Source organism: Ambystoma mexicanum, chromosome 6q (assembly GCF_040938575.1).
Source record: "Ambystoma mexicanum isolate Mex_15411 chromosome 6q, UKY_AmexF1_1, whole genome shotgun sequence".
Taxonomy (NCBI): Eukaryota; Metazoa; Chordata; class Amphibia; order Caudata; family Ambystomatidae; genus Ambystoma; species Ambystoma mexicanum.
The window spans coordinates 1,562,275,731-1,562,302,192 of NC_090937.1; the positions used below are offsets into that span (position 1 = coordinate 1,562,275,731).

The following is a 26,462-nucleotide window of genomic DNA, read 5'->3' on the forward strand; positions in this document are numbered from 1 at the left end:
TCAGCGGAATCTATAAAGATCAGCTGAGAGTATGAAGACCCACTATGACCTGAAAACTTCCAGGAAGGAATATCAGGTGGGGGACCGGGTCTATTTATACAACTTCCAAAGAAACCAGGCAAGACAGCGCAAATTTTTGCCTACATGGAAGGGACCCTTTGAGATTATAGACAAGATCTCCCCTGTGGCCTACAAGATCCGCATCCCCAAAGGCGGTTTGGCAGAGGGGGAAGACAAGTGGGTCCACATAAACCAGTTGAAGTGTTGCCATCCCAGGCACACTTTGCAGCAACTGGAGGAGTCCTCTGCAATCCCAGAGGGTACCGCTCCAGAGTAATTCAATTCCAACCCTAAAATATCCTACATATAGCCTATCAAATTCTGTGTTTCTCAAGTTTATGTGTTCCTGTCGCTTAATTTAAAAAAATGTGCATGTTCATATCTGTTGAGTTCTAAAATATATATGCCACCCCACTATATCAATGGTGGGGGAGAAATGTCCATGAATAGGTATTGCCGCTTTTCCTTTGTCGTCCTAGGAGAAAGAAAACCTGTAGACTGGCCAAGGAGGACGATCCGGAGACCGGGAGCAGAGACCCAAGGGGCCCGGGGTACCGCCCAATATTCCCATCAGGACCGGCGAGGAGAACCGATCGATCAGTACCGGATGGAGGAAAAGATGCTGAACTGTGCCATTTGCAGAATTGGAAGAAGATTATGCGGACATACCAGTGCATTGGTCAAAACCTTCTGTGCACCCGACTCCCCATCGACTCAAATTCAAAGTGCAGTCGCGTGGGGGGGCCTTGTTGGGTGTCCTGACCCACGTTTGAGCTATCATGCTGCAACATTTGGTGCTGTGGGCTTAGAAAATCCAAGATGGCGAAAAAGCCCACATGTGCGCCAGAATCCAGGAGAACCATGCAGTTTGCGCGTACACCAAAATGGCTGCCTAACTCGCCACCCACCAGTGCGAGCATGATGGGCCAGGGTGCCATGAGTGGAATGGGTGCCAAAGGTAAAACAGCAGCGCCTGTTAGCTCAAAAACGCTTTAAAATGACCTTTGGTTTCTCTGAATGCCAGCTCAAAATGCCTATTTTCAAACATTGCAACACATCCAAAAATCTCACTGAACACCAGCGGACATCTGGCAGAATGAAGTATGTGTGCATACAAAATCTGGGAAGATGAAGAGCCCAAAACAATGTTCATAACAAAACTGGCTGAGCTATGCATGTCAGCAGCCTAACTGAAACTGGATTAAAACCACCAAAATCGAAATGTTTAAATTAACTGAGTGACCTACTTTTGAGTGTCACATAGTTTGTAACTGTTAAAATGTCATAGTTTTGAACTTAGAATCAGCATTCTAGCTGCATATGTAAAAATTGTATTGACTTAAACTGGGGGACAAAAAGTGACATTTTATCTGAAACCTGGCTTAATGAAACTGAATTCTGCCTCACATCTACCCCCACAGGAGTTAAAACATGCTCAGCCACTCTTCCCCTTGCCAAAAGGAGTTGTCACCTCTCTGATTAGATTAGGGGTGGAGCAGCTGGGGATTACAGGGAGGTGAACAAAGGCCTGTCCTGGACTCAGGCAAATGTTATATTGGGGGCGTCGTAAAAGTGGCTTCCTCTTGGGAGAAGTGGGAGGAGAAGTGCCTCTGGGAGCCACCCGAGCTGGAGGCGGGGACAGGCAGAAGCTTCCCCCATGTGCTTTGGAACCTAAACCACACCCATCTAGGCCAGAGCATAATTTTAAAAAGATAGATAACTGTCATGATCTCTGCTTCCAAAAGGTCAGGGTTTTCCCAACTCCCTTGGAAGCAGATCCATAACCCAGGTTCCGAGTGCCAACCAGTCCCAATTGGGACCTTTTGGACCCAGTCCTGGCGCCAGTGGCACCAGGCTCATAAATATGCCCAGTCCCAGCGCTGGAAGCGCCGGGCTCATAATGCTTGGGAGGACTTACCTGCAGCAGACCATGCTGCTTACTTGCCTGCCAGTTGAGCCTCTGATCCTCTTCTGTTTGGAACTACTTTTCCTGTTGGGTGGGGCAGGAGCCACTCCCTAGATTCAGAACACTGGAACTCTTCTGGAAAGCAGGAACTCTTTTCTTACCTAGGCGTGGCTGTGGAAGGAGACACCTAAGCACTACAGGAGGCTATTTAAACCACACCCGATGGATGAATCTTGCTTTGCGTTATTCTGCATCTTCTGCAGCAGAACGCTCATCGTGTCTTCTGCATCTGATCCTGGGCCTAAGGAAAAAGGCTTACCATCCTGAATCCAGTCTTCAGCAACACCTATAAAGACAAGAAAGAACAGGTTAGCATTACGGTCTTCAGCGACAGCTCTTCACTTACCTGGTCCATCGGCTGTCACCAACGCCTCGCGCTGCATTCCGGCATCTGAAAGACAAAGGCTTACCTACTCTTCGTGCGCTCCGGAGGTCTTCACACTGCATTCCGGCATCTGAAAGACAAAAGCTTACCAACTCTTCGCACGCTCCAGAGGCCTTCGGCGCTGCATCCCGCATCTGAAAGACAAAACAAGGTGCGTTTAAAGACATAGGGTAACTTTAATACTCACGTGCCATTACTCCTTTCCACATCTAACCCAGTGGGTATTCCGGCACCCTGCAGCCGCTCCGAACTTGTACCTGCAAAATAAAAAGACAGTTAGAGCGCATCGTGAAGCAGGCAACAAGCGCTTACTTACGTGCTTCCAGGTGCTTCTATTCATCACACGGGCTCCATCTTCAACTTACTTCAGCCCGTCATCCGTCATCGCCGGAACCCTGCAAAACAAGAAACATCATTACTAAAGACTTTAAAGACATTAGAATTACTCGAAACTTACCGTTCGTGCAGTAAACGACGGACAGCAGTCCTCTGAAGTCAAGAGGCCTGCTCCCCTTATCCAGTGAAGAAACTGGTTACAGCACCCTGCCCCGAGGCAGATGGAGAGCACGGCGTTCACTTACCTAAGACATCTTACCCTTCAAGTCAGACATACAGTGCACAGTGGTCCAGCCCAAAGAGCCAGCCGTGTGTTACACATCACCTTTGCAGATACGGTATACGCCCAGTCAAGACCGGCGCCTCTACGGGAATCAGGTGAGCGTTACAATAACTCAAAGAGCGGACTTGTCAGAATTATATAAGTAATATCATTATTTTTGTGGTTTTTCTGTGAACATTTTGAGATGCGTTAGGACCCTGTGGTGTATTCTGGGGGGTTGCTAGCGAAAAATAGGGTCTCACTCCAAATGACTGCATGTTAAAAATCTGACACTTCATCAATTCATGTCCATACTCCTTGCACACATGTGTGTAAATTTGGGTAAATGTCCGATATTGCAAAACCAGTTAAAAAGCGCAAAATGTTGTCATTTTTGAATGCAAGCCCCCAGGAAGATCAGAGGCGGACAAGCATGGACCAGAAGGAATATATAATGTGCACATTTAATTTCAACAAATTGTATATCTGGGAAGGATGTATTTGAATCAAATATAGATTTGTGGGCAAACTGACCAGGGGAGGATCCTCTGACCCATAAAACCTACAGCATCACTCTGACTCACATTTCCTTCCCCCAATCATGGGAGAGGGGAGAATTGGGCTAATGGCAAGTAGAGAGGGGCAGGCTTAGCTAGGCCCAGGCACACACCCATTTTCAAAACACATAAAAAGAGACTGCTGGGACAGGTAGAGACATTCAAATCCAGTTGCTGCGGAGCGTTTTGCCGGACCACACAACATCCAGAAGATACCAGTTCCAGACTGACTCCAGCTACATACTCCAGAACCTAGAACTTATACTTTAGAACCTAAATCAGAGGCCTAAAACCACAAGCTGAGTTCTCTGCAGCAGGCCTCAAATCACTGCAAGCTACTCACAGCCGGGTGAGCTGCTTGAATCCCTTGCCAAGAACTTTTGCCAGGACCAGTGCAGAGATCCAGGAGCCGTGCAGAGACCGCTGTATCCGGACAGACCAGACCAGTGCCAGACCCGACCAGACCAGACCGTGCAGAACCGCAGACCCAGAGACCAGATCGCTGTGAAGTGCCGCTAGCCTGATTGATCAGATCCGTGACGAGACCCAGTCCTTCCAAATATATTGTGAGTACAGCTAGGACGGGGCAAAAACCAAATCTCTTAGTTTAAAGTAATATAATTCAATCTATTTAACCTAAGTAGAACTGCCTCCTAACTGTCACCTGTCATTTGTAAAGCTGCACCACTGTCATTTGTCAATTCTGCAGCTGCAAAGCTGTCACCTGTCATTTTGAGTTTACTTTAAATCCGAAAAACAACCTTTACAAAACCGTTCATATCTCTGGAACCGTTTGGGCTACTAACTTGGTTTAACTTTCCTCTGAAAGCTTAGAATCTAAGCTTTCCAACAAGCCTTGGATACTCCTTATACTTTTTCCGCAATCACGATTCACGCACTCGCGAATTTTACCGCGATTTGCGATTTGGTTAAAAATCCAGCCACGTGTAACCATCAGCAGTCATTTCTTTCCTTGCTAAAAATTTGTTTGCCTCTTAATCACCATCTCTGAATCATTGCTAAAGTGAGCCTGAACTCATCCCAAGTATCTCTCACTCACCCTGAACCTCCTAAAGGGAATTAAAAGCATTTTCAGCATATTTCTCACTTCATTGCCACCACATTCAAAGCACTTGGGCCTGTGTTTTAAAACTCATACCGGTTTTCTCTAAGCTTGCTGGGGGGGAACTGAATTTCGTATTGTATTTGATTGCATTCCTGAGAACTGTGTGCCCCTCTTTCCATCTACTTCCATGTCTTACATTGCATAGGGGATGGGGGTGAATTGCCAGAGAAAAAGTGATTATATTATCTTTTGCTAAAATCATCTCAAGTATTTCTGTACTGCATTTTATTCCTCATTGCTTTTCCCTTGAAATCATAAAAGTATTTTTGCTACTTGATCCATCCTATACTAACTCCTCATTGATTATAAAGAAGTGCGCTAGTGTCAGATTACCCATTGTTGATTAACATTATATTTATAAGGGCGATATTGATTATTAATTTATTATAAAAGCTTGGCATCTATATTTTGTCTTATTTCTCAAATAAACCTTTTAAACTTGCAAAACAGAACTACTTCTTGGCTCAGTGGGGTCAGGGGGATTCTAAGAGAGGGGTGTTATATAGGGGTAGTCATCCAGAACTCATGAACTGGACATAAAGATATATCAATAAGGGTTTCCATTCAGTATCCCAGACTAGGCATTGACTTAGCTGTAGTGTTGAATTGAATCCTCTTACACCATATAGAGTATAAAAGGGTGTTTGTCCAGTACTGGAATGTAAGGAGTTGTTATAAGCGTACTCGGCTATCCAAAGTAAGTCCTTCCAGTCTCTTAATTCGTGATGTAACATACACCGCAGGCATTGCTCAAGGGTCTGGTTGGTCCTTTCGGTCTGGCCGTCCATTTGGGGGTGGTGGCTAGTGGATAGCCGGACGTCAATTTGTGCCATTGCACAACACGTTCTTCAAAAGTTGGAAACGAACTGACTACCTCCATCGGAGATCAGGATTGATGGGAAGCCGTGTAATTTAACAATATTGTCCAGAAACACCTTGGCTAGAGTGGAGGCATCTGGAGGCCTTTGAGTGGAATAAAATGGGCATCTTTGAGAATAGGTCTACAACTACAAGGATGGTGTTAAATCCTTGGCTCGTAGGTAGATCAGTGATGAAGTCGAGGGAAAGGAAGGGTGTGTCATGGCGCTGGAGGAATGTCCAAAGGTTTCAGAAGGCCAGATGGTTTGTGTTTTTGCGATTTATTTTGTGCGCAGACTCCACAAGATTGGATGTATTGGATGATATCTCTTCGCCAAGTAGGCCACCAGAAGTTCTGTTTCACCTTGGCTAAGGTCTTGGTAATCCCGGGGTGCCCTTTGATCAGGGTATCGTGGTAACTAGAAATGACTTGTTGTTGTAAGTTCTTGGTGGGGATGTATAGGCGGCCCTTAAAGACGGGTAAACGGTCTTGGATGGAATATTGTTCTCCCTGCGCTTGCCATGCAAGGAGGGTATCCGGATTCATAGTTTGTTGGATTTCCTTTTTCAGTTCCATGTGGGTTAAGGCTGTAGCAAGGCCTAAGAGTTTGTCTTCAGGAATGATGGGGACTGGATCTGGCACCGTATAGACCAAGTCATCAGTGTCAGTACGAGAAAGTGTGTCAGCTTTTCCGTTCTTGACGCCTCGTAGAAATGTTATGACAAAATTATATTCAGCGAAAAAGAGAGCTCATCGCAGTTGGCGTGAAGATTGGGCCTTTTGCTGTTTTAAGATATTGCAGATTTCGGTGATCAGTAATTACTCTAATGGTGTGTCTGTCTCCAGAAGATAGTGTTGACAGGCCTTGATGGCAGATTTGAATGCTAAGAGTTCTTTGTCTGTGATGGCGTAATTAATTTCTGGAGGTGAACATTTCTTCGACCAGAAGGCCAGTGGAAGTAGCTGGCCAGTTTTGGGATGCCATTGTGAGAGGTCAGCTCCCATAGCTATACTGGAAGCGTCTGTTTCCACAATATACGGGAGGTCAGGACATGGATGTCACAGGATCCGTGCTGAGGTGAATCTTCTCTTTAGTTCCTGAAAAGCCTTTTCTGCATTTTCGGTCCAGGCAAATTTCTTATTATTTTTTCTTAACAATGTGGTGATCGGGTGTACACCTGTGAGAAGTCTGATATAAACCGGCGGTAGAAGTTCGCAAAACCCAACATGCTCTGTACCCCTTTTATTGACGTTGGAGATGGCCATTTCAAAACAGCGTCCACCTTATGCAAGTCCACTCTGATGCCTCCTGGAGTAATTACGAAACCCTGAAATTCAACTTCGGTGACATGAAAAAAACACTTTTCCATTTTTGCATATAAAGGATGTTCCCGGAGCTTGGAGAGAACTGAACGGACGTGCTTGATGTGATCCAGTTTTGAAGTTAAGTACACTAAGATATCATCTATGTATACTAGAGCGCAGACATCTATTAACTCTCTCAAAACGTCATTCATAAAATACTGAAACGCTGCAGGGGCATTGCATAACCCACAGGGAATTAATTGGTATACGAACAAACCATACTTGGTGCGGAAAGCAGTCTTCCACTCGTCTCCGCTTCTGACCCGCACCAGGTGGTATGCTCCTCGAAGGTCCAGTTTGGTGTAAATGTGGGCATCTTTGACCTGGTCCAGCATTTCAGGGATGAGGGGCAAGGGGTAATGGTTCTTTACAGTGATCTGGTTTAATGCGCGGTAGTCGATACAGGTTTTCAGGTCCCCTTCTTTTTTCGGTACGAAGAACAAAGGACTGGCTGCTGGGGACTTGGATGGGCGGATGAATCCATTAGCGAGGTACTGGTCTAGATAAGCCTTCAAATGAAGGTTTTCGGGTTCTGTGAGAGCATAGATCCTGCCACAAGGGACCTGCACACCCGGTACAAGGTCGGTCTGGCAGTCATAGGGCCTGTGCAGAGGCAGGGTGTTTGCTTGGTCCTTCTGGAATACATCCTGGAAATCTTGGTATTCTTCAGGCAAAGTATTAGTCACTCCCAAAGCTGCCACTTCTGGAGTCGTAGAGATACTGAAAGCAGGTTTGTGTCCTTGGTAATAGCAGGCTGGAGAGCAGTTGCTGGGAAAGGTTAATTTTCTTGCCCGCCAGTCAATCATAGGGTTGTGAGCAACTAACCATGGCATCCCTAGTATGAGCCGGAATTGAGGTGCCTTGAAGAGATCGAACGAAATCAGTTCTCGGTGTCCGTCCTGGCACAGCAAGGTTAATTCGGCTGTGCGCTAGGTTACGGGTCCGGAAGCGATTTCAGTCCCATCCACTGTGGTTACCTTATCTGTAGTCGGCTTGGAACATAGGGGAAGCCACATCTCTGCAGCTAGGTCCTGATGTATATAATTCCCAACAGCTCCGCTGTCGATATATGCTTCAATGGCATGCATTCTTGACGATTGTTGGTTATTAAACAAGATCACCGGAATTGCAAAGTGTGAGGTCGGTGGCTCCTTTACCTCACTCGACAAACTGACCTCTACGTTTGCCGAACTGGGCAGTTTCCCGACTGACTCTCTTCCTCTTTTTCCGTGGCTCCAACGAGCTTCCTCTGAGGTTTCACTGGGCTGTCCCTCAGAAAATGCCCGGACTTCCCGCAGTATAGACATAGTTGTTGTTGTCTCCTTTTATCTTTTTTCTTGTTTTGTTAGAGGGGGTTGTACCCCTCCAGTTTGCATGGGTTCCACAGTATTCTCTTGTAGTCGAGGTGCATTGTCTCTAGGCCGAGCGTACCCAGGCCGAGGGTCCATCTTTGAACGGTCTGCTGTTCGGTCTTGCAACCGGTGATCCAGTTGCACAACCAGGTCTATGAATTCAGAACAATCTCTGGGAGGGTCAACCACTTGAGCTAGAACGTCCTTTAATTCACCTTGTAAGCCCCGATGAAACAATGTGGTTCTTTGGTTCTCAGCCACGTAGCTTCAGCAACCAGTCGGTTGAAAGTAGCAATGTACGTTAACAAATCCTGATTTCCCTGTCGGAGGGAAAGGAGTTCATTGTTCACAGCTTATTCACGGGTATGGCGAGCGAAGAGTTTATCCATTTCCCTCTGAAAGTCTCCAAAATTATGTAATAAAGGGTCATCTTGGGACACCAATGGTACCGACCAATCCGCGGCACTGCCACTTAAGTATGATAAAACAAAGGCTACCCGGGCTTGGCAGGCCTACAAAGAAAATGAAGGCGACACTGATTTATGAAGGCTGTGTATTTATGTGGATCTCCAGAAAACCTCTCCGTGGGTGCCAAAGGAACTGTACCTGGTAACACGACTTGTACCGGAGTAGAGACTGTGGATGACATACTAGGATGTTGCATCGGTGGGTTGTTTCCAGGTAGAGGTATCTGACCTGCATGGCATTGCAAGACTTGCCTGCTAATGTCTTTGGTATGCTCTTTAGTCACCAACAAGTCTCTCCGAAGAGCTTTAGTCTCTTGTCTGGCAGAGTGAACCTCTGCACGAAGTTCTCCCAATAAGTGGGCCAATTGGTCTAATTCTGATGTTTCCATGGCGCCCAGATGGATAGATTTGGTAGGCTTCGTGTTCTGTTACGCTCACCTGGTATCCACGGGGATGCCACCCAGCTGCCGGAACCCTGGTGCCCTTCTCGGTCGCTCCCGGGTATTATCAGCGGGGAGTTCTTTCTGGAAAACAGGTGGGCAATGTTCAAGATTGAGCAACTGGGGAAATAACCACCCAACACCCGGTATGCCCGCAGCGCCTCTCCGGGCCTTTCCTCACCTTGTTTTGGGCTTTGGCGAGCTCTCCGTCCTGCCTTCTTGGCAGGGGCGCGTTGTCCTCTGTGGGCGATTGCAATCGAGTTACTTCACTGATGCTGCCCCTTTGAGTCTCTCAGGTAGTTCTTATTACTTATATTCTGTAAGCCTTTCTTTGATCTAATGATGTCTTTTCTCTCCCAGTAGGTGCGCGAGAGTCCGCTGCGAGCCGTTGGCTGGATTTGGGCTCACCAGCAAGTGATGGTGTTTCGGGAGCGCCTCGATGCGGTAAGTGGGTGCTATACGTAGCGATATGGTGCCGTGCTTCTGCTACCCTGTTGTCTTTTATTCCCGTTGGCCGCTGCGTTTACCGAAGCAAGAGGCTCCTAAGCGGTGCTGGTCGATGGGCGACTTGAGAGTTAAGTTGCCGGCTCTGATCTAAATGTCTATTGTCGCTTTTCTCTCTTTTTGCAGGTTTGAAGATCCAAGAAGCTTGGGTGCTGATTGCAGTCTGCAGTGGAATCTCAGGTAAGCTGCTGAAAATAACGATGTCCCTTTGTTTTGCAGGTGCAGACTTTTCAAGGTTCAAAGATGCTGCAGAACACAATGAGCGTCACGTTGCTGGAATGCAAAGTAACGCGAAGCGTGTACTGGTGTTCGGGTGTGGTTTATATAGCCTGCAGGCATCCCAGGTATCACTGGGCCTGCCACACCCAAAATGCTAGACCGCATGGTTCAGTTTAGGAACTGAGCCATGTGGAGGCATCCATGTTGTTGCACAATGCCCTTATGGGCCCTGATTACTGCTCTTGCATATGAGCCTGGCGCCAAAGGTGCCAGGGCTGACTCCAAGAGAGTCTGGGGGCAAATGTCAAGGCCCTTGAGGGCCTGATGGGGGTAGAAGTAGCCCACCTGGCCTGGCTATCCAGGCTTAGGGCAGGGATCGTGATAATTCCCCAGCCTGTTTCCATGAGCAGAGGACAAGTGTAATGTCCCCTTCATCCCCAAAGTATGACTCCTGTAACCCGGTTGAAAACTCCCTTATCCTACCAATCTCGTCAGACAAGGAATATTTATTTTTTGAAAACCAGACACTGGAACTCCCCAATGAACAAAGAAATTGAAACAGAAGTTACGATAGAGGAAGAAGAGAACGGAACTAGCTGCCACTCCCTTGAAGAGAAATATGAATCTCATTTAGAGGTACCATTCTTCCCAGGGGTAACTGTTGATGAGTCATTAGAATCAGAGTCAGCGGATGAATCCAAAACTGGTCAGCAAGGATGGAATAATAGGGGGAATGGGGATGGGAGCCTCTCTTCCTTCTTGACATCGCAAGAGGGGGTAAGAAGGAGAGGTCAACCCTTAGATGAACCTCCAAAAGCAGATAAAATGACATCACTAACTGAGTATAAGAATAATCTTGAGCTGGGAGAGTAAGGAAAGACATCCATTTTGAGGGAGAAAAATCCAGAAAATGATCCCTTAGTGATAACTGCCCTCATCCTCCTAGCCCAAATTAAATCACTGTTGTCATATGATACCAAAGAAAAAACTGATATATCAAACAAGAGTGAGGTGATATTTTCAGGCTCAAAATTCAATCCTTGTTATTCCTGTCAGAAAGTTGAACATGTAGCGCGCGAGGGCCCCCTAAATAAAATCAATCTTATCCTTACCTAGGTAGAGGGGGTCAGTCGGGAGAGAACAGGTAGGAAAGGTAAAATTGAAGTTTCACATGCCAATATCCTTTGTAGCCATTCCAATGAAACACCCATTGAGAAGGAAATAAACCATCCGAAACCACGTTTGAGGAACAGCCATATGACAAACGGCCCTATAGCAGATGGCCTTTGTCATAGGGGATGGGTATGTGAGAAACCTGAGGTGTTTCTCCGAGGTTATTCCCAGGGATACTTGGAAAACGCAGGCGGGGGAAATGCGGGCAAGACAGGATATTCTTCTCTTCAAGGAGAAACAACATATCAAAACTCCCATCGACCTTTCCGAAAACCGAAATGCATTCTTTCCATTTCCATTACACAACAATAATCCCAGTTATTCCCTCTACAGACCTCCATTATTATTTTACGTTTTTTTTTTTATTCATTCCACAAACACTACAACTCCCCGGATTCTCAACCTTCTGATTTTACCAACGCTCCTAGGATGAGGAAAAATGAACCAGGAGACAGAAAAATCCCCATATGAATAGGAGGGCTATAACTAAATTTTTGTGATGTACATAATTTAAGTTATAGAATCATGTAGTTATCTGAAAAATTAGCATAGCTGCCATGTTGTTAGATTTTCAGAACCCAAAAAAGTAAAGCCCACCTGTCATTTTGAAATGATGCATTGTCCCTCCTCCCTCAGCCTACATCATACACATCTCCCAACTCCTGGTCCTATCAGCAGCCAGTGTGCGTCTTGGTAAGAGGTGAAGGGAGAGTGCTAACCAATCCTTAACGTGGGAATTATGATAATGTAGGAGTGTCATCAGCCCTATAAGAGGTTAATTTTGAATCAGAACAGGGCTTTTTCATTTTATTCCTGGAGGAAGTCTACTGCTGGACTCCTGCGATGAACAACTAGAAGAGAGGCCTCAATCCTTGCATTGGAGACAGTGACAGGGAAATCTAGAAGCTAGCTGGGACCCCCATCAGAGGAGCAGAGGGGTGCAGGAGAAAATCCTTGACCAGAATCACGTGACCAGATCTGTACTGTCCTCAGTAGAGCCCTGCTGTTTCCATGGATGCCACATAACCAAGGCCTCCCATGTAAGTAGATATATCCCAAAGCCATCAGAAGTGGGGGAGGGGGGACTGCCAGCCTTAATCTCCATCTCGCATAGCGGGTAGGGGGTGGTACTGGGAAGACCCTTGGCACATTTTATTAAATCCAAATAAAATGTATTCCACTATAGAAAATCACTGTATCCATTTAAATTGAATTGTGTTGGGAACAGCCTGCCTTAATCCTTTCCATTAAATTGTGGGGAGGTGGGATGCTGTGCAGATCCTTAGTACATTTGATTGACATTAAATCAATAAATTCCCATATAGACAATCACGGGATGAGTGCTGTTAGAGTTTGAAACTAACAAAGTTCATTCCCAGTGTTTTAGAGCAGGTATAGACAACAAAGACTTGGGTGACTGTACTTCTGAAACCCTTGATTCCTGTCCAGAAGGGTGGGTCTTGAATCCCAAAACAAGTCACCCTAAAAAGATTCTATTCAAGTGAATGTAGAGGGGGTAAAACAAACGTTCCCATGTATTCCCAGTGATTCTAAAGTCAGAACTACAAAGCCTTACATTTCATTTGTATGTGTGTTGCAAAACGAAATTTCCCATTGATTCCCTTGCCTCCCAAACCAGAATCCCAAAGCGCTGCCTGTCCTTTGAATGTGTGTTGAAAACCGACTTTCCCATTGCGTTTCTTTCTCAAACATTGGACCTTATTATAAGTTTGCCAGTCTAGGAACTACAGTACCGGTAAGCATGCCGGTATCGTAGTTCCCAGACCGACAAACTATGAGTTGTGCTCGTGGGTGCCTTTCTGCCCGCCAGGTCAGACCTGGCGGACAGAAACGTACCCGCAATCACAGCATGTCGGATGCACGGCACTGTTATAAACAGTGCCGTGCACCCAACCTCCCCATTTGGCCCTATGGGGCCGAATGGAAATGGGGAGCATCTTTTTTCCGGCGCCCGCAAATGCGCAATTACCAGGTCCGGCAGGGCCGTAATGACCTGGTAATTGTCCATTTGCGGGCGCTGGAAAAAATTGCAAGTTTGGCAGCAGTCTGCCAGTTTTACCGGCAAGGCTACCGCCAAAATTGTAATGAGACTCATTACCTTTCTAAAAATAAAGCCAAAACGATTTTCCTAATGAGTTTCTTTCTCAAACGTTGCCTTTCCCAAAATAAAGCCAAAACGATTTTTCCATTGTATTGTGAATGCTTTCTATTGATTAATTTGCAATTAATCAACTGCATATTTCAAAATTCTACCGGTGTTGTTTTAATAACAGAAAGTAAATTAGAGTTGTGATATGGTGAAACGGCACAGCATTGGTGGTTGATGTTAGGTGCTAGTCTTCTTTGTCCAACCTTAAATAAATATATATTCTTACTATGCACATAGGGTATTTGTTGGGGTGGTGCAAAATAAGTGGGAGGCCTCACTAAAGTTGAATCTATGTAAGCGCTTTGGGTGCGCGCCACCTTGCTTGGGGTGGGAGGGGAAGGAACTCCCTGAGTTGAGGGTGACCCTGTAATAAACCGCGACACATTGCTTCTGCCAACATGGTGTATATGAACACACCTATAGCCAATGGTGGGCCGCAGAGAGATAAAGGTTTGACATTTCCCCCCCCTACTCTTTGCCTGGCAGCACCTGCATGGCACCACGGACCCACCCACAGATTAGCAAATTTGCACCTTGGAGAGTGGAGTGCAAACACCCTTTGATGCGTCGTATTGTAAGTACACAGCAGGGAAGCATCGGGGCCTTTCAACCTTTTCAAATGGGGGCCGAGGGTAGCTGCAACAACACCAGAGTGCTTCCATGCAGCGAGTTGACAACCAAGGGGCCTCCAGAAGGGACACCTCAAGCAAACTGCCAGTAAGCACCATTGTTTGGGGGAGTCTGCAGACCATGGAGCTTTTTAAAAAAAAATAGAATATTCTTTTATTTTAAAGGTTCTGCCATAATTACACCAGCGGCATGCTGATCTTGCTGGGATCCCTACATGCTTTGTGCGAGGTTGAAAATCATCTTGATCTCTGTGGCAGCCCTGTTTTCTGCAACATTCTGAATTACTGGGCAGCACTCCAAGATGGCCAACATCATCTGACCTGGAGGTGTGCCTCCTCCACCAGCCCCACAGCTACTCCCATTGGCTAGCCCGTGGCCAAATGAGCCAATCATGGAGCCGGCAGGCTTTGCCTGCCCCCTTCCCAAGGTCCACCACTAGGCCCATGTCTGAACCTGTCTGGACAAAGGAGTGCTCGGAGGGCCCGCATCTTTTTCCCCCTCTTCCAACTATGAAACAGCCTCCTTAGTTACAGCCTGCTACCCCACGAACTTGGGCCCCTGCACCTCTACACTCTGTGCAGATCTACCAGGCAGTGATGGCTGAACGTTTCCACTGCCTTCTCCACTAACAACTTCTGAACCAACACTGTGCCTACCTCACTCTGCCTTCCTTGCCTCACCTAATCTACTTCTTCTGTCACTGCATTTTGTGCCCCTTTTTGAAATCCAATTTTAGGTGTGTGTTTTTACCATCTTTGCACCCCATTTTACATTGCATTTTGCGTCCTACTAGGCTGTCTGGTGAGTTTGTGCTAGAACTGTGCTGTGCAGCCACTCTTCTTTCCTTCAACTATCCTCTGCCGCCACTATGGTACTCACCATCTCCCCTATCTTCTCTAACTGCTACACTATCACCTATTCTCCCTCTCTCACGAAGTCTGTAAGGAAAAAGCATACAAAATACAACCTGATCACGAACCTTGGCCTTCCCATTGCCACACATATGTCAGCGCAACTTCCAGACAGGTCTTCACTGATATCCTCTTCTCTGTCCCCTCCCCAGATCTATGGACTCCTCATTTCATCTCACACTGACACTATCTTGGTTCAGGGTCTTCAACCAAAACTCCTTCGCTTTGAACGGCGCCTGCCATCCCTCATCAACTTCCTTCCCACACCTGCTACTCCTTCCTCCACTCTCTCTGTACCCCCTCCTCCGACTGGTGTACAAAGCTCCTGTACCCCTCCTTATAAAACCTTCAAAGGTGGGGACCTCTTGCATCTTGCCACGCTTAATGCTCATTCAGCCATCAAACACTCTGCCAACATATGCCTCCTTCTTGAAGACATTGAACTCAATATCCTTGCTCTTTCTGAGACCTGGTTCAATGCCACCTCAGTCACTGCTTTTGACTCCATTCTCCTTGATGGCTATAAGATCATCTACAAGCCTCGCCCTAACCGTGCTGGTGGTGGAGTCGCTCTGATCTTCTCCAAGTGGGTCTCTTCTTCCCTCATACCCACCCAGCCCTACTCTTCCTTTGAGAGCCTGGTCTGCAGCTGGTCATCTCTCCTTCCTCCTCTCGGACCATTGCTACTATCTACAGGCCTCCTGGCTCTACCACCCTGTTCCTCTCTCCTCACAACCACTGCTAGACTCCTTCTTGTGGGATATTTCAGCATCACCTTGACTCCTCAATCATGGCATCCACTCTCTTCCGTGACCTTTGCACCTCGCTCTCCCTCTCCATCCTCCCTTCTGGTCCTACCCACTCGGCTGAACACACTGTTGATGCCCTCATCCACACTGATCTTTCACTCTCCTCCCCATTGACCACCCCACTCTCCTGGCTAGACCACTATCTCCTCTCCTCTCACTCGGGTCCTCACAACCCTCTGACTGCTACTCCACCAGCCCTGCCAACCTCGTCCATGAACATCAATTCGATGAAACGCATGTCAGCTGCTGCCTTTGCATCTACCTTCATCATCCTTCCTCCCATTAGTGACTCAACCTTTGACTCTACTCTCAGCAACCTCCACCTTGCCATTACCAATACCCTCGACACACTTGCCCCAGTCAAGTGGAACCGCCTGAAACATGCCTCCAGGCGTAACACCAGGGACGACTCCGAACTTGCAGCCTTGATACGCAAGTACAGAGCTGTGGAACGGATGTGGCAGAACTCAGGCTCACGACAAACTGGCCTGTCGCCTGCTCCAAAGGCAATACAGACTTTCCATCCGCACCAAGAAAAGAGCCCACGACCAGGCTTGTGTCTCCGGTGCATCCAATACAGGGCTGAACTCTTTAAAATCTGCAGGGAACTAGCTAGCCCTTCCGCAGTATCCTCCTCACCTCTTCCCTCCCAGGCCCTCTGCAACACACTGGCCACTCACTTCACTGCAAAAACTAAGGACATCCTGAGCAAATGTGCTTCCCTCTCCCCCTCCTCTAGATCCACCCCCTACCTTCTACGGCCCCCCTTTCCACCTTCTGCCTTTCTCTCCTCCTTCTCTCCTATCACACCTGATGAGGTCACTAGAGTTGTACACTGCATGAAGGTCTCCTCCAAACAGGTTTGCCCCTGCTCTTCCAGAACTATTAAGGACACTTCACTTGCTGATCTCTGCACCAACTCTTTTGCTACTGGATCTTTCTCCTCCTCCCTCAAGCACTCCCTTGTGTGCCCCCTCCTGAACAAACCTTCTGCAGACCCGTCTTGTCCAGCCAACTATCGCCCCATATCTATCACCCCCTTCCTTGGGAAACTCTTGGAGAAGCTGGTCTTTCTCCAACAGACCCAGCATACTGAACTTGTTCATTGCCTTCACAACCATCAATCTGGATTCGGAGCATCCAGAGGCACGGAAACTGCTCTTCTGAACACTCGTGAGGAACTGCTTGCACCTCTTGATTCTGCACTTAGAAACCTCTGGGTATTAAGAGCGCTATAAATAACCAATTACAATTACAATAACTCTCCAGCTTTTCTCATTCTACTCGATCTCTCCTCTGCATTTGATATGGTCAACCACTCTATCCTCATAAAACGGCTCTACGATACCATAGGTATCTCAAAGCAGGCACTGGACTGGCTGCCCTCCTTCCTCAGTGACCGTCAGTCCCAGGTCATTCTGTGCTCTTTCTCCTCCCCCACCTCTATCTCCACCTGCGGCTCCACCCAAGGGCTCCAAACTATCTCCTTGGCTTGGCTCTTTAACAACTATCTTGCCCCACTTCCACACCTCATTTCCACCTTCTCCCCAAATGTCCAGTGTTATGCAGATGACCCACAACTCTTCTTCAAACGTCCCTCTGATCCTCTTATCACTTCATCTATCATTCCTGACTGTCTATCTGCCATCCAGTCCTGTTGTACTTCCAATGACCTCTGCCTCAACGCCAGCAAGACTGAGATCCTTCCTATTGGGATGCTGCTCCCTCTTCCTCTCCCTCACTCTGGCCATCTTCTATGGGCTCTCCCCCCTTTCCTTCACCTGAAGCCAGAAACCTTGGAGTCATCTTCAGCTCCTCTTTCTCCTTCATCCCTCACATTCAGGACCTTGCCAAGAAGTCCCACTTTCAACTCCACCTCCTCAAAGGAATCCTTCATTTCCTCACTTTCCCCCAGAAGCTCAATGTCTCTAGAGCACTGGTTCTCTCTAGGCTAGACTACTGCAATAGAATTTTCCTTAATCTATGCTCTTCCTCTCTACGACGGTTCAACCTAATCCAGAATAGGGCTGCAAGACTTATCCTTGGCCTCAGGCACAGGGACGTATCTCTCCAGCACTAAAAACTCTCTACTGGCTCCCGGTTGCTGCAAGGATCAAATTCAAATCCCTCTGCATCACCCACAAGGCTTTCTGGGGCCAGGGATCACGTTATGTGCAACTTGCTCTCACTAAATACTCTCCCTCCAGATCTTTACGTCCTCCGGCACCAACTCTCTGTTTGTTAAACACTTCGCTAAACAGCAAGCTGGTGGCCGATCTCTTTCCTCAGCAGGCTCCCTCCTATGGAACAGCCCAGCCCTTCCTCTTCGTCTTGAGCCGGAGGTCCTCCTTCCCTTCCTCCTTCCTCTGCTAAACCTCAAATCTGCTGAGATTGGTGTCCAGGGCCCTTATGTGTCGTCCTTGGTCCTGGCCTCCCACACCCAATCGCCTACACCCTTTGCCCCACCCTGCACTTTGCCTTGGCACCCACTGGCCTGCGCCACCACAGGCCTGCACTTACCTATTTATTGATGGTTGTCCACGCCACCTAGGCACTTACAGCTGCTCACTTCCTAGCACTTCCCACTTGATACACCTAGCACTTACCTCCTACTCCCCCACCCCGTCTCTCTCTCTGCACTTGCTCATTCTGAATGCTCAAAAGGCCTAGTAGGTCTGTCTCTATCTTAGTGTTATATCTAATTATTCCCATGTTCCCTCCATGTTGCCCTGTGGGCACGTTGAAACACAATTTACTTGTTGTATAAGCACCGTACAAATGCACAATAAATAATTAAATAAAAATAAAGGGGCCTCCAGCCTCAGAGGGGGCCCCACAACAACTTCAGTCATGTTGCCATGTCAGCAGTCTTATAACACGGCAACATATTCCTTTATACATTTTGTTCTGGGGCTTTAAATATGCACTTTGCAGCGCTCTCCTTACATGATGCGTTTGCTGGAGAGCTTCCGGCTGTCACTCCCCTTGGGATATACAGAAGAGTCATCACCTCATTGCCTTTTAACAATGGTTCCACCACAACAGCCCCTTGCTTATAAAGGATTATAGCTTTTCAGTGGGCAATTCGCGATTAAGCTCCCTGCTGGCTGGCCATCTGGTGATAACCGGCAGCTGTTAACCTTATTGTTGTCGCCATTTTAATGTATGGCACGGGTGCATACTTGCCATCCCTACAGATTTAGGCAGTAGGCTACTGCATTTTAAGCAGTCCTACCGCCTACGGATTTGGGTGATGGATCCTACTGCTTTTTACAGTGGGAGGTGACTCTAAGGCAGGCTGCAGGACAGAGCATGCAACACATTAATTAGTCTGTCTGTGCGGTGGGCTGGTGGGTGATTACTTTAATTGCACTCAGACCAATCCACTGACCTGACAGCTACGTGACTGTCCTGCGCTCTTGCGGTAAAACCCTTAGGTGAACCACCAGTGAAGGCAAGTGGCAGAGTGTAACACCATCACACAGCATCTGTCTTTCAGACTGAGCGGGGTATTAGTCTCCATGTCATTCAGTGTTCAACTTGCACTGCAGGAATAAATATGTACTGCCCAGACTGCTGCTACAGAGCAGTGCAAACGCATTTAAACATCTTTCCATGTTGTGCTGTTTGATGGGTTGCGCATTTTAGAATGCTTCAATGGTGCCACAATGTATGTTTTGTATTTTCCTGTGATGTCATTGTTATGCGCACTATTATTTGTGAAACTTGAAAAATCCTACATCTTTTTGGTCACAGAATGTTGGCAAGTATGCGGGTGGCTCGGACTGTTTTCGCTCTAAGCAAGGAGGGAACCCAACCATTATGTTGAAATGGGCCCCCACACATCTTCAGCCAGGCCTGGTGCACAGTACAGTATGCTACAAGTATAAACAGGTCAAAATCACTGGCAGTTTAGTATCAGATTTCAAGTTGAGTCAACAAAGCCTTTATTCTTACCTATGCCGAGGAGAAGCAATCCACAGAAGGCCCACGGGTGCTTCATAGCCTTTAATCATGACTTCCTGCTTCTCGGTTGTTCTGTGACAATGTATATTTAAGACGAAGAACCCCTTTTTGGAAAACAGACACAAAACGGCCACAGCAATGAACGAGGGGAAAAAAAGTTAGGGAAGTGTTGGGCACAAACTGCGTTGTTAAGCTAGCTGCAGAAAAGGGCTTGGTTGCTAAGTAAGCCGAAGCCAGCAAGTGACTATCTGCAGAGTGGGAAGTCCTGTGTGACCCGCCAGGCACAAGGGAGCTGGCGGAGCTCCTGTTAGAGCGGCACAGTGCCAGAAGCAGCAAACGGTCTCATTAACAGGGTTTAAAGAGAACTTTACTCAGAATGTAAACGTGTTTAACTAAATCCCTCATCTTCACGTAATATGTGTTTACTTCTTGGCTGTTTTACGCTTTTATCAATACTTTTCAGCATTTTCAGTGTTTGGAGAGCTGGTGAAAAGAGACTCTTGTTGCACTGTATTGGTGGTCGAGGGGCGTGGCGGCGAATAAACTCATCCCATGTCCAGTGGCACCTGCAAAAAGCGCGAGTCAAGGAGTTTGCTTTTCATGGGGCAGGGGTTGTCTATGCAGACATTGTTGATTTTAGTGTTGCTTGGCACCATAGCATCCCTCTCAAACCTCTGAGACTCCAAGGCAGGGAAAATCCGGCATTTCTGGATTTGCAAGGCCCTGGGATGCAAAAGATAAGGGGGGTGGAGGGGCGGGTAATTTGCACATTCAATGACGTCACTGAACGAGTCTGTAATACTCGATGTATTCATAATAAGACGTTGCCAGGAGTAAACCAAGAGACAAATAAACTATGATGTCCAGTTTATGAATTTTGACGGATAGCTATTACATATATGGCAATACCAGGAGTAAGGCTATTTTGGAGCAGAGGGCAGTGTGAGCGGAATCGTTTCTAGAGGCTTGTGATTTTGGCAGACAAGGAAAGGTGAACAAATGATTTGCCCAGGGGTACACACTTTTGGTTAATTGTAAAAGACAGATTTGATATCAGTCTGCAACACAGGCACTTGCACACACACACACATCTACTTAGCTGTAGTTGGTAAAAAATATTGTTTTCCACAGGACGTTTTGCAACTTTGGTTTGAAAATTCCACTTGGTTATGGAATGTAGACTGGGTTTCTGGCCTGGCTCTTTGGGCCAAACACAAGTTGAGCCAAGAAAGTGGGTATGCAAAAGGTGGGAGGGGCCTGTGTCAAGGAATGGGGGAAGAAAGGGTGCTAAAGAGTTTGGGGGCAACACAGGAGGCTAAAGTGGCCAAGAAAATGGGCTGGGCAGGATAAAGGGCTCAAAGTGACTGGGGCAACAAAATGGGCTAAAAGGCTTGGGGGGAGAAAAGGGGCTAAATGCAGCAAGAAAAGGGTATGGGTCAATAAATGGGTTTAAAGGAGACTGGGAAGTAAAAAGGGCTAAAGGGGGCTTGGGCAACAAAAAGGGCAAAAGGAACTGGTGGCAACAAATGTGGCTAAAGGGACTGAGACAAGTAAAGGTGCTAACGGGGTTGGGGTCAAGAAAATGGGCTGGGGCAAGAAAATGGACTGGGGTAAGAAAAGGGGAGAAACGGGACTGAGGCAAAAAAAGCTGTTAAAGGGTTTGGGGACAATAAAAGAGACATGAGGAGCTGGGACAGAAAAGGGGACAACAGGGGCTTGGCGGCAATAAAAGGGGCTAGAGAAACTGGGTCAACAAAAGGGGCAAAGGGGTGCTGGGGCAACAAATGGTGCTGAGGGTGAGAAAAGGTGGCGCAAAAGAATGGCAGAGAAAGGAGACTGGCGACACTCCAGGCGAGGTGGGGGAATTGTTGATGGTGGCGAGCGGAGGAGAAAGGGGGATGGCTGCACTCGGGAAGAGAACAAGGGAAAGGGATGGTGGGCCGCGAGGTGGGGGGAACAACGCTGGTGTTTTGAGGCTGGTGAGTAGTGGTCTGGGGCAGGGATGGTGCCAATTGGGGAGGGTGGAAAAAGTTCTTGTGTTTTGTGGGATGGGGAGGGGAGCTGGGACAGGGACAAGAGGATGCTGCTGCTTTGGGGGGAGCGGGTGGACCGCGCCAGTGTTTGTAATGGTGAGGGGAGGAGTTGGGGCATAGGATATGGCATGAGTAGCGAGCGCCGGAGAAGCACAAAGGTGGTAGGCTCTGCTTAACACCTCTATATGCTTACCTTTAAATTCGCCAAAAGTCGCTACACACAGTTGCACCAGGAAGTGCTCCTGTTCTGTCTCAGCCAATCAGTGAGTGGCTGGGGCGAGACAGAAGTCAGGTGCTTGCTACAGGAGGTCAGGTGGGGACACTACTGAAAGTGCTATCGGCATGTCAGGAGTGTGTTTTTTAAAAAAAAACATATTCATTTCTGTTATGGGAAAGGGGGCAGTAGGTGGGGCTAGAGGCTGACCCCTGCTTTGGACAAGCACTGATCCGAGAGGATGCTTAGGCCAGAGCCCCAGCTTCCCCGCTGGGCTCAGCCAGCTCTGCTGCCCAAAGCAGCAAAATGCTTTTCAACTGCAGATGAGGATTATTTTCTCCTGCTATGACCGTAGCTTTGAAGGATGTTAGGGCAGGGACAAGGTCTGGGGCGGACAGGGCTAAATATAGCGCTATGGGAGCAGACCCTATTTACCGGACCGGCTGTGAGGCAGTGAGAGTAAGCAGTTTCAAAGATCTACACATGTTAACAAAATGAGCCGGGCTCAAGGCATATAAAACAGGAGTTGCTCTTTTATATACATACATAAAAGGACCACCTCTTAAAGTTAAATATGCAAATGTAATTCAGCTGGCCCTTCTTAATAGAAGACAGTGCACAGGACAAATGAGCATTGACCTTTTAAAAAATGTTAAGCATCACCATCCGAAAAATTAACCAAGAGGGAAGATTTTCCTACAATGTTGCCAGCACCGTAGAAAAGGTGCACACCTTTTAAACCAAACAATCTATATTGTAATATTCAGTGCAAAACAAAATCCTTCGTTCAAGACATCCTTTGATGACACTTTCATGTGATCTTGTGGTCGGCCACACGAGCAAGCAAATCCTTTTTGTAATGCCGACCTCAAAATGACCTAAGGGGGATGGCATACACCCTCTGGAAAAAGTGGACAGACACTGTCCATCCACTTGTATGACTTGTGCCGTGAAAATTAGCACAGGAGAAAGGTAAACAGTCTCCCCAGTATTCCAGGCCAGCAATCTCTCTTCTCACATCCCCAGCTAATGGTCATAACTGGCGTGCACTCTCTTCCTTTTCCCTCCTCATCCTCCCCAGTCTCCAGGCCAGCAATCTCTCTTCCCACATCCCCAGCTAATGATCATTACTTCTCCTCCTCGTCCTCTCCAGCCTCCAGGCCAGCAATCTATCTTTCCACATCCCCAGCTAATGATCATTACTTCTCCTCCTCGTCCTCTCCAGCCTCCAGGCCAGCAATCTCTCTTCCCACATCTCCAGCTACTGATCATTACTTCCTCTTCCTCGTCCTCTCCAGCCTCCAGGCCAGCAATCTCTCTTCCCACATCCCCAGCTAATGATCATGGCTCACATGCCCTCTCCTCCTTTTCCCTCCTCATCCCTGTTTTAGGGAGGTCTCAGCCCCTGCAGGGGGCACTCGAGGGATGTCCCACATAGCATGGGTGCCCCTCTGGCTGACCCCTCTCCCCCTTGGGACTACACGTGTCACTTCCCCCTTCTGCCCTTCGGGAGTGGGGGGTGGGCCGTCCCCAGGGCGGACATTTCCGGCCCACCCTGGGGACTGCCTACAAATACAGAGGGGGACTGGAGCACGGCCTCTTTCCAGTCCTCTTCCGTCGAATTGCCCACCCACCCGAACCCCGGGATATGCTGGGGAGCATGGTCTGTTAAATTTGGGTGACAGTTAATTATGCACGTAAGGACGGGGAGGGGGGAATCAAGGTTCAGTGGAAGATCGAGGTGTAAGAGGAGGTTAAAAAATCGTTTCAAAGGTTTGCTTGCTTCGTTTGTTATTAATTGATCCATTTTTCAGCAGAGACCGAAGCGTAAGTGGGGGTAAAGGGTAATTGTTTCAAAGATGTGCTTGCTTCACTTTGTATGAATTGTTCCATTGTTCAGCGGAGACCGGGGTGTAAAAGGGATAAAAGGAAATTGTTTCAAATGCTTGCTTGCTTCAAATTTTATTAATTTTTACATTTTCAGCAGAGATTGAGGTGTAAGTGGGTGTAAAGGAAATTGTTTTACATTTTTGCTTTATGTTGTATTAATTGTTCCATTTCTGTCACAGGCGGAGTTCAGGGCAGTCCTCGCCGGGGAGGAGTACGACGCTGCTTGAACCGTGGGCTGGTGTCCCGATGGCCGCACTCGAGCCAAACTTGGACGACGGGCATTGGATCCCTTATGGACACTGGAGCCTCCTCACCTTCATGTGCATTGGCCTGAGGGAGAAGCACTCTGTGCACCAATCTGGAGCGTATGTCCTGTGCCTTGCGACATGCATGTTGGCAGCAAGGGGACGCCGGAACATCCAGACTTTTTGCCCCACTTTTTTGGGAGCTAGGCATTTTGTGGTATAGATGGTCATGAACCACTGAAAATTGCGACTGCCCCCTGTGTTGTATGCTCCAATAAACTGTCATCTGGCAGCGCAGGTTTTGGTTCCCAAGGTATGTCATCCTCACACGACAAGGGGGGGCGCCAATGGGGGCTGACACCGCATTGGCTTTCAACAGTACTCTATTTTATAAAGGTGACTTGAAATGTACACAAATTATAATGAAGTACTCAGACAAATATATAAAGATTTAAAGAAATATGTTAACCAAAAAGAGTATGATGGTGGAGTTAGTTTCCCCCATCTACAAAGAAGACTAATGCCAGTATGTGATTCAGCAGAAGGGTAAAAAATGGTAAAAAATTGCCTGTGGGTTTTGTGAATGTACTTTCAAGACTTATTGACAGAACACAAATGTATGTAAAGGTACCCTGGTTGTTTTTCATTGTTTGACAAAGGCCTGCTGCATAAAGGATGAGAGGAAAATATGACTTTTTGAACAACAAATGCTTTTTCGTTTGTCAAACAAGAAGATTTGAATATTACAGAGATATTCTTTTTTAAAACACTGCGTTAGTTCGCAAAATGGTGCCTTGTGTGCTTTTTCAGAATAAAGAAATTTAGCTTTTTCAGTTCTTTCAACAAAATCATTAAGGACATCTTGTCCAAAAACAACAGCTACTTAAATGAACCATCACTTATGAATAGCTTATGAATAGCTGCCACTTTAAATGCTCTGCAAAACAAAGAGAGAGCACAGTTGTATTTGCAGGCCCCTGTCAGACCTGCCACGCAGCCTCTGATGCGCCTGGGCTTCCGACGCGGGGGGGGTTATTTGTCTCTAGAGAGTCACAGGGGGTTGTGATGTGATGCGCTATCACCACTGCATATTATAACTCCTAAAAGTTAGATATCTGGTTTAATAACAAAGTCATTACAGCCAGAAAGCAGAAGCGGTATCAGGAACGCAAGTGGCGAAAAAAACCTTGAGGTGCTACTCTGTTATTATAGAGAGATTCAGTAAAAGAATGCAAGAAGACTATTTTTGGAGCCAAACAGGCCAGCTGTACCGAGAGAATTACTGCCGCAAAATCCACAGAACTGTTCTCTATTTTACACGAACTTGAAGGAAAATCACCTTGCAATTTCAACGATGAAGTTGTTAACAACTGGTGCCAATTTATACAGGATGAGTTTGTGTTCAAAACTCTCCGTCATCAAGAATCGCCTGCTGATATTAAAGACGTCTACATGATCAACTGCTGAGCTATTGTTAGAACAATCCGTGCAGGATCGGTTGAAGTTCTATTTTGAGCAAGTTATAGAGAGTGAGGTTTCAATGTAGTACAAAACATGAAACCCACTACTTGCCAAGGAGATACATGTCCTTCCCATCTTCTCAAAAAGTCCTTAGGTTCTTTAGTTCCATGGATCACCAGAATTATCAACACCTCTTTTGCAGAAACCCTAATGCATGTATGCCTCAAGGAGGCCTGGATCACTCCGGTTCTTAAGGAAGATAACATTGATCCTGCCTTCATGGTAACTACAGGCCCATTCCGAACGTGCCCTTTCTTAAATAAATCCTGGATAGAGTCACCCGTTGCCAACTGTACACGTTTAATGAAGACCACAATGTTCTAGGTATTAGACAATCCGGTTTCCGTACTAAACATGGTACCGAAATAGCACTTTTGGATCTAAATTTGAATATTGTCCGCATTATTGGTAAAGGCTGTATTGCCCTTTTAATACTTCTAGACATATCTGCAGCGTTTGACTTGGCTGTCCATGCTTTGCTGGTAGAAAGGCTGATTAAAATTGGAACGTGTTCCAAGGAAGCTGCCCTATGGATTGAGTCATTTTAAGAACCCCACGGTCAGAGACATTAGCTAAGGACAAATGTCTTACTACACCTATCCCTCTTACATGGAGTGTCTCTCAAGGCTCCTGCCTGTCCCCTCTTCATTTTAATATGTATGCAAAATCCCTATGTGATCTTCTGGATGGGTTGGGTGTATCATACACCAACTACACAGATGACACACAGATATTGTTTGAACTATCTGGTGATGATCTACAGGATTCTAGTGCATTCATCCAGTCTTAGATGGTGTCAAACTCTCTTGCTTTGAATGATAAAAAAACAGAGTTGCTCATTATAGGATCAACACCAAGCTTGAGAAAATTGGATTCCCTTTACAATCAATTTTTGATTGTGGGGTGCCCAGCATGTTAAGACTCTTGGAGTCTACTTGAACTCTCAATTGTCATTTAATAAACAAGTTGCTAGTATCCATTCCCTCAGCTCTTATACAACCA

At 46.9% G+C, this 26,462-nt stretch overlaps 1 protein-coding gene across 2 annotated transcripts in view; it reads right to left on the reverse strand.

Moving 5' to 3' along the window:
• ANKRD53 (ankyrin repeat domain 53) overlaps window positions 1-19,723 on the reverse strand; it is a 169,784-nt gene extending 150,061 nt beyond the window's left edge. For both annotated transcript variants that reach the window (XM_069632269.1, XM_069632271.1), the window contains exon 1: window positions 19,549-19,723. In XM_069632269.1, the coding sequence (XP_069488370.1) occupies window positions 19,549-19,607 (59 nt within the window). In that variant the 5' untranslated portion in view covers window positions 19,608-19,723. The remainder of the gene's footprint in view (window positions 1-19,548) is intronic.
• Between the last annotated feature and the right edge of the window lie 6,739 nt (window positions 19,724-26,462).